The sequence below is a fragment of the Curcuma longa genome, unplaced genomic scaffold, assembly GCF_044706935.1.
Source record: "Curcuma longa cultivar G26 ecotype Majalengka, Jawa Barat unplaced genomic scaffold, ITB_CL_G26_1.1 contig_18397, whole genome shotgun sequence".
Lineage (NCBI taxonomy): Eukaryota > Viridiplantae > Streptophyta > Magnoliopsida > Zingiberales > Zingiberaceae > Curcuma > Curcuma longa.
In genome coordinates this window covers 69,658-77,218 of record NW_027430805.1, presented here as the reverse complement: position 1 = coordinate 77,218, position 7,561 = coordinate 69,658, and the positions used below count along the sequence as shown (strand labels likewise).

Below are 7,561 nucleotides of genomic sequence, written 5' to 3'. Positions count from 1 at the left end.
GCCTTTCTTACGTGCTTCAACGCCAGCGAGGGGACATTCCAAGGAAGAACAATCAGCGGCTGTCAGAATGCATGTCAAACGCCGATATGCATCGAGCTTTTTAAGTTTTTATTTGAAGAAATTAATCAGTCGTAATTACTCGGATTCATTTAACTCCCTGCAGTTTAATTAGCTGAAATTCTCCTGATTATAACTGCATGACGAACATTAATTTTGGGTTTTTTCTTTCTTTCTAAAATATGAAGACATAAAAATGAGCTGTTCTTAAATTATATTGCAAAAGGAGTTCATCAAGTCCCATCCACATCAGTTTTGTTCACTCCCGCACTCGAACTCGAAGGCCCGAACAACTGCGCGAATCTCGTCACCGCTTTGCTCCTCTTGTCGCTGATCGCCTCCCCCTCCTCCGCCCTCCTTCGTCTCTGCTTCTTCATCGTCGGCCCGACGCCGCCGCTAGCAGCGGCGGAGTGAGCAGCGGCGGAGGGCGGCGGCGGAGAGGAGCTACCGACGGGAGCCGCCGGTAGTATGCACGACGGAGGGACGGCGAAGTTGGTGCGCGCCTTGGCCCCCCTCAGTCGCCGCGCCGCCTCGTCGTACGCGCGCGCCGCTTCCTCGGCCGTGTCGAACGTCCCCAGCCAAAGCCGGCACCGCCCCACCCGATCGCGTATCTCCGCCGACCACCGCCCCCACGGCCGCTTCCTCACTCCTCGGTAGTTTATCGGCGCCACGGCCACCGCGCCATCAACGACCGCCGTCCTCTCGCTTCCGCCGGGCGACGAAAAACTCCTCGTCGTCGTCGGCGGCGGCGGCGGCGACCGCCCGAACAGAACGTGGTACCCAACCACTGCCGCGATCCCCTCGAGTTGCGGCGGAACATCAAAGGCATCATCAGCGACCACGGCGGATGAGTTGACGGTGGATTCCATCACATAGTTGGAACTGGAACCATATGAGAAGGTCGTCCAATGAAAGGATGAGTGCAGCTGGTAGCATTTTTATAGCGACGTAGCAGTCGAGAAGTATCGTTACTGACTGTTGGCAGAGGGCTGTACTTCTGGCGATCTCCTGTACGATATATCAGTGATTGCAAGCGGAGCCACAGAGGCACTGCAGATTTTCTTACACTTCCATCGATGGAAAGCTGAGCCCGGAAATGGCGATATGCACATGCTGACGACAGCCAGACAGGATTTATCGTGTCAGATGTGAGCACTTCATTTTACAGTCTCAGAAGGCAAGCACTGCAGAATGCCACTACGAAGCAGCCATGCGTGCATTTCGTTTTGTAGATTAAGCGACCACCACGACGATGGCGACGACGAGCAGGAATTTCAGATTAAAATGGGAAGTGTTCTAATTGCTGTAAAAGAAAGAGATCGAATCGACCTTGAGCTCAGTCTACCGATCGTTCATCATGTTTCTTCTTGAGCTTGGCTTGAACCATGGCCGCCTCTTCGTCTCCTGGGGTTTCCTGGACCAACGCTCCGTAATCCTTCGCTGCTGCATGCCTCTCATCTTTAATTTCCAACTGCATGTCGAGCTCACCTTCCTGCGGCCATGGCGACCCTGTGCTTGGATCATGAGGAAGTATGAATTTGCAGTAGCACCGAAGAACTTGGTAAACTCATCCATGGCCAACTTGGGGGCGCTGCTCATGGCCTGTGCTCGTGTTTCTGCAACTTCAGACTTGCCCCAGGCACTGGCTTCGTCTCATGCCATGCATTGCTTGAAATGATGAACTGCCTTATCGTCTGATGATTAATGAGGTGTAAGAAATTCTCAGGGAAAACGTGGATGGTTGTAGGAATCAGAAGAGATCACTCTGTTTTCCATGGATGCTGAGAGAGGGAAGCGAGAAGCGTACGATGGTGGGCGCGATAGTAAGAGGGAACAATTCTGATGGCCTCCTTGCATTGGGCGACGGCGTCGAAGAGGCGGCCCATGCCGGCGAGCGCGGCGGCCTCGCCGGGATCCATGGCGATGACGCGGTCGTACAATGCTAGAGCCTCCGCGAAAGTTCCTTTCTTGTATTCCTCGTTCCCCATCTCCTTCAGCTCCTCCGGGTCCTGCTTCGTCGAGAAAGCGCGGCACAGCTCCCGCGCGGGAACCGGAGTCTTTTCCTTCATTGGGGCCCAATTCGCCGGCGCCGGAGTCGTCTCTTTGATTGGGACCCGATTCGCCGGCGCCGTGGCCTGGATGCCGCTGTCCGTTGCCTCGTCCCTCAATTCCTTGGCCGTTTTGGGGAGGGAATCGAGCACGTTATTTCGGCTTGGAAGATTCTTTGGATTTCCCCGGAGGTTGCCAAGGTTGCTGTACACCATCACGTTACCCGACGAGGCGCGGAGGAGGTGACCACCTTCGGAGGCGGCGGCGCGCCATCGTACAGCATCCCGTCGAGCTCCGCCGCGATCCCCTTGCTCACCGCCGGCGCGCTGTCGCCGGAGCCGGAAGCGCCCTCACGGCCTCCGTCCTTGGCCTGCTCAGCTGGACGGCCGCCGGAGCCGCCCGGACCTTCACGGCAGGCAGCGGGACCGGGACGCGGACTATGGAATGGAAGTAACATCGTAGGAGCCCTTTCACCGCCGCAGGGTGCCCGCGTCCGGCGTTCGCTTCGCCGCACCACCGGCGGACTCCAAGGCCGGGATCGAACTGGTCGACCTCGCCCTCCGGCTGCGGAACAGGCCGCATCCAAACATCCTGGGAGAGTCGTCGTCGGCGTCCATAGCTTCCGTCCGGGGGTCACGGCCGCAGAGGCGGATGCCAGCGATGGCGCATGAGAAGCGAGAGCAAGAAGAAGGCAGCGGCTCATCCATAAAGTGCGTGCGTTCGCCATGACCACGACCCTCATCTTGCATGATCGCAATGCGAAAAGCACGAACAGAAGAATTCCAAGAAGATCAAAATCACAATTAATGAAAACAACAAACGATGAAATTTATAAACGAGATAAATTGCAAAGATTAGAAAGATCAGCTCAACGTCAACATGCAAGGATTGCGAAGAGGGAAAAATCTTTCTGTATTATTAAAGCAAACACTAAGTTTTTTCGATAGAGATTGGAAAAATAGTTGAGAATAATCTTCAAATTAGTAATCTTTTACAACATGAATGTTGATTCAAAGTACAAAATCTAAAACTTTTAACGAATTCACATTTAACTTAAACAAGTTCTAGCATTGATAAAAGAACAAAGAGAGCATATCGGACGATCCTTGAGGAATACATATTTGGAGTTGATGGTGCAACTCCAAACAAGAAATGCAGTGATGATCCTCGAGGAATACATGTTTGGAGTTGATATCCAATCACAGAGATACTACTGGGTAAAACAAAACAAAACTGCATTCCTGATACAACTCCCACAGATTCTACAATCTCAACTGGTTGATCGACTAAAAGAAATCAAATTCTAGATACTCGTTAGAACCTTTCTGGTTCACAGTTGCTATGGCTTTTTCACTTGCTGATGATACAGCAGGCTTTGCGAGTCGTTCCACGTCAACGGATTTTGGAATCTCCGGGGGGCTTGCACATCGTATAAGTGCCCAGTTGACTCCTTCGAAGAAAGGGTGTTGCTTTATCTCTGAAGCCCCGCGTTTGTAGCCGAGTCGGTGCTGAGGTTCCTTCGCGAGAAGTCCCCTTATCAGATCTCTGGCAGCAAAGCTCACCGTCGGGGACTCTGGGAAGCGCAGCGGCTGCCCGACAACATTGAACAATGTTGCCCTGGTACCAGATCCCTTGAATGGTGTCTTCCCAAATAATAGTTCATACATGAAGATGCCAAACGTCCACCAATCAACTGCACTCCCATGGCCGTTGCCTTTTATTATCTCTGGTGCTAAGTACTCATGTGTGCCGACGAAAGACATGGAACGAGCATCTGTAGGCTCTGCTATGAGCTCCGGCAACGGGTTCACCTGGTTTCCTATTTCTGACTTTGCTTTCCTCTCCTTGGACTTCGATTTAGAAAACAACCGCGGGCCGAAGCAAGTTGTAGGCACCACGCAAGAGGGCTGAATACAGGATGGCTCAATGCAAGCAGGCTGAATGCAGTAAGTTGTGTTGTTCCTTCTAGCTGATTCAGGATCTGGGTTCGAGGACTTGATTAGTGTCGGGTTTACTGCACAGCGAAGAGAGAGATCGAAGTCGGTAAGCATAATGTGGCCATCCTCGCGAACAAGAACATTTTCTGGCTTCAGATCACGGTATATAATTCCAAGCATGTGTAGGTATTCCAATGCCAGAAGGATCTCAGCAGCATAAAACCTACATTCAAGATGTTAATATCAATCAGTGAATTCGGTTCGGTGATCACCAGCATACAATCAATTCTCACATAACAAACGATAACAGTATGCCATCAAATATAGACCAATAGAGTTGAATTCACACTGAATAACATCATCGCTATCGATAACAATAATAAGCCTGGCGAGTGACATCTACATCAGGTGGATTTGGCATTAGTGACACTGAAATGAGTTAAATAAATGCCATGAGCATAATAACATAGAGTGTTTTCCAGACTACCTTATGCATAGATCCTCTCAAGTGATTAGATCGGAATTCTTGAACTTGAAAGTCGTAATGCGGATCTGTTTAGATACAAACAGCATCCAATGAAACTTAACTTATTCGAAAGAGCAATAGGAATATTGGTCCAGAACTATGTCAAGCAATCAGGACAACCAGAAGTAGGACTAACAACCTCATCAGAATGAGAAATACGAAAGCTCATGCTGGGGCAGTCACCGAAACAACGAGTCAAGAACTTACACGTAAAGGATGCGTGCATCCTTGAGATATCAGAAATCAGTAAACAACTATTAGGTTACCATGAAGAATCCTAGAGTATCCGAAGGATCAATATTGTTCATGCAACACATCTCTAATTTACAAAACAGTTTTTAAATTCGAACATAACCTCAAGAAGATATCAATAACAACAAAAAATGTTGTGTTCTATTGCCTACTTGGTAAGAAGATGAACAAGAAAATGAGGGCTCGTAGGGAATTATCCTAAAGTTAGAAAATAAGCATAATGGGTTTTCTTTTTGCAATCAACCTACATTTCTAGTTAATGATATTAGTTCATCCCACCATGTATTCATAAGGGATTTAATTATTTCAGAACAAGTGTAAATCATTTCCTCCGTGACCAAATAGTAAACAATGAATTGACACAAAAACAAAAAGGAAAGAATAGCATTTTATCGTGCTAGTGGCATGGCATATTTGTAGCATTTACGTACAAAAATAACTGATAGGTTTAGGATGAATAAACTATGCCGGAAAATTGGAAATTGGAATGATGAAAAAACATCTAGCATGTGCTCATAAAATAGCAAGTCAAATCTAATAAGGATTGAAGCGAAGAATGTACTTCACAGCTTGTTCTGAGAAATGTTTCCCAGGTTGCCTTTGACGAAGAGTGTGCAGATCGCCTCCAGGGCAGAACTCCATCACCAAACATGAGAATTTATCCGTTTCAAAATGGGTATAAAGTGTAGGAAGAAATGGATGATCCAGACATTGTAATATCTCCCTCTCTGTCTGAGCTCTAAGAAGCTTTTTACGGCTAGCCAGCAATCCCTTATCCATAACCTTCATCGCGAAGTAGCTTTTTGTCCCACTTAATTCTGATAGATACACACTGCCGATATCACCACAACCTAACTTCTTCAATAGCCTAAACTGACTTAAACCTAAAACACCATCTTTCATGCGAATCTTTCTAATGGCTTCAGCTCTTGGATCATTTGATTTATGAGGTTTGGTTATACTACTACTCAAACTGCTACATGAGCTTTCATCACTAACATCACTATTTGTGCTAGGTCGGCACATGCTACTTTTTCCACTCTCAACAAAATCAGCTGTCACACTACTGTTTTCATCACTAAATTTAGCAGATACAAAGCTATCATTTCCACTCTGTTCGGATTTCTTGGCTTGATCTCCATTACAATCCCCAATAGTGGTTCTATTTTCCCCAGCATCTCCTTGCTCCAGTGATTGCTTCCGAGTATCTGAATGGAGCTTATCACAAGTTTCGGAGGACAAGGGAACCTCAGTAGGAACCTTATCTGTTGAATGTTCAAAAGATTCCTTCTGATGGTGATCTGATTTACTATCTTTCTTTAGACCATTCAGAGCATATTTTGACACATTCTGATTTATGTCTACCATTGTTTTGGCGGTACTGCAATCTGACTTGCTTGGCTTCAGAATCTGGGAAGATCTAACAGAATTTGGCTCTACTTTGGGATTCCCGGAAGACGATTCTGTTCGGAGCTTGGTGTTGGCTTGTGATGTAGTCTTTGAAGCCATCGATATTTGTATAACACTTGTTATCTAACTAGGAAATGTGACTTAAGTGCTTATTGTTCAATTATGATATGCAGCATCCACTGTAAGAAGTCACAAACATCTCCTCCTTCATCATGAGTTGCTAAATCTCCTCAACTTGGGCTCTGTAGTTGCAAAAAGACAAGGATAAATAAACTTCAAAGGAACATTTAGCTTGCAGCTTGCCTACTACTCAATTATCAGTCTGTTCAAGATCGATGCACTGAAACAAAATGAAAATCAAGTGGAAAAGCATGCTTAATGTAAAATAGTTTGAATTCAAAAGAAAAACATTATACTGAATGTTTTAAGAATTGGCTTGAATGTAAGATTTATAGGGCATAACATTATACAGAATGTCGTGCAGAAGGGCATCAAGAAACAATTTTTCATCCGTAAGATCGAAAAACCAAAGCCCACGCCGAATCAAGCAAGTTTTACCTGGCAAAGGATAGATTCAACCTGGACTAGGGCGTCAGATCGTTGAACAACAATTTTTCTTTTCTCTTTAAAGGAGCCCCCCAAAATCTCATCAATCCAGATGAACAAAATTTGGGAGAGAAAAAAAACAAGCAAAATACACACAAAAAAGAAGACGAGATCTTTCCATGGTAGATGATGATTCGCAAACCCCCAAAATAGCAGCAAGAAGCGGCCTTTAACACAAATCAAGCCCAGAAAGAATGCTGTTCCAGCAAAAGCGTCCCAATCGATAACGCCGAAACACAAGGAACACAGATCCAGCGCTCCCAGATCAGAGATTAGAAGAAACAAGACAGAGGCGGAAGCAAGCGCAAGCAAAACTTTACCTTGCGACAAGTTCAGACCTTTAGATCGCCAGACAGCCAGCGAGGAAGGGTTCCAGCTCTCACACTGAAGAAAGGGTACTGGGAAAGGGAAATTTGGCAAAAGAAAAAAAAAATAACAGAAAGTTTATTTTGGATGGTGGGTGTGCACAAAGCGCCTGGAAAGAAGAGATTGGTCAAAGCGAAAGGCGAAGCTTTTTTCCTTTATCACGCAACTGTGTTTAATGGAGAGACAAGATGGTGACTAATCTTTTGGGAAGTGCACCCTTTGTGCCAGGAGATTCGCTGCTATACAATACAATGCAGGCAGGCAGGCAGGCAGGCAGGCTTAAGGATAAACTATGATTTTATAGGACTAAACACCTCTGATCCTCACTGTGCCCCTACCCCTTTTTAGCATTTCCGGT

At 46.5% G+C, this 7,561-nt stretch overlaps 1 protein-coding gene across 1 annotated transcript; it reads right to left on the bottom strand.

Moving 5' to 3' along the window:
• Positions 1-3,123: 3,123 nt before the first annotated feature.
• Positions 3,124-7,389, bottom strand: LOC141816833 (serine/threonine-protein kinase D6PK-like). The gene is made up of 3 exons (XM_074704560.1): positions 7,158-7,389; positions 5,384-6,473; positions 3,124-4,266 (listed from the first exon to the last, which is right to left on the bottom strand). The coding sequence occupies exons 2-3, from the start codon at positions 6,328-6,330 to the stop codon at positions 3,393-3,395; spliced, it is 1,821 nt and encodes a 606-aa protein (XP_074560661.1). The 5' UTR covers positions 6,331-6,473; positions 7,158-7,389; the 3' UTR covers positions 3,124-3,392.
• Positions 7,390-7,561: the final 172 nt, after the last annotated feature.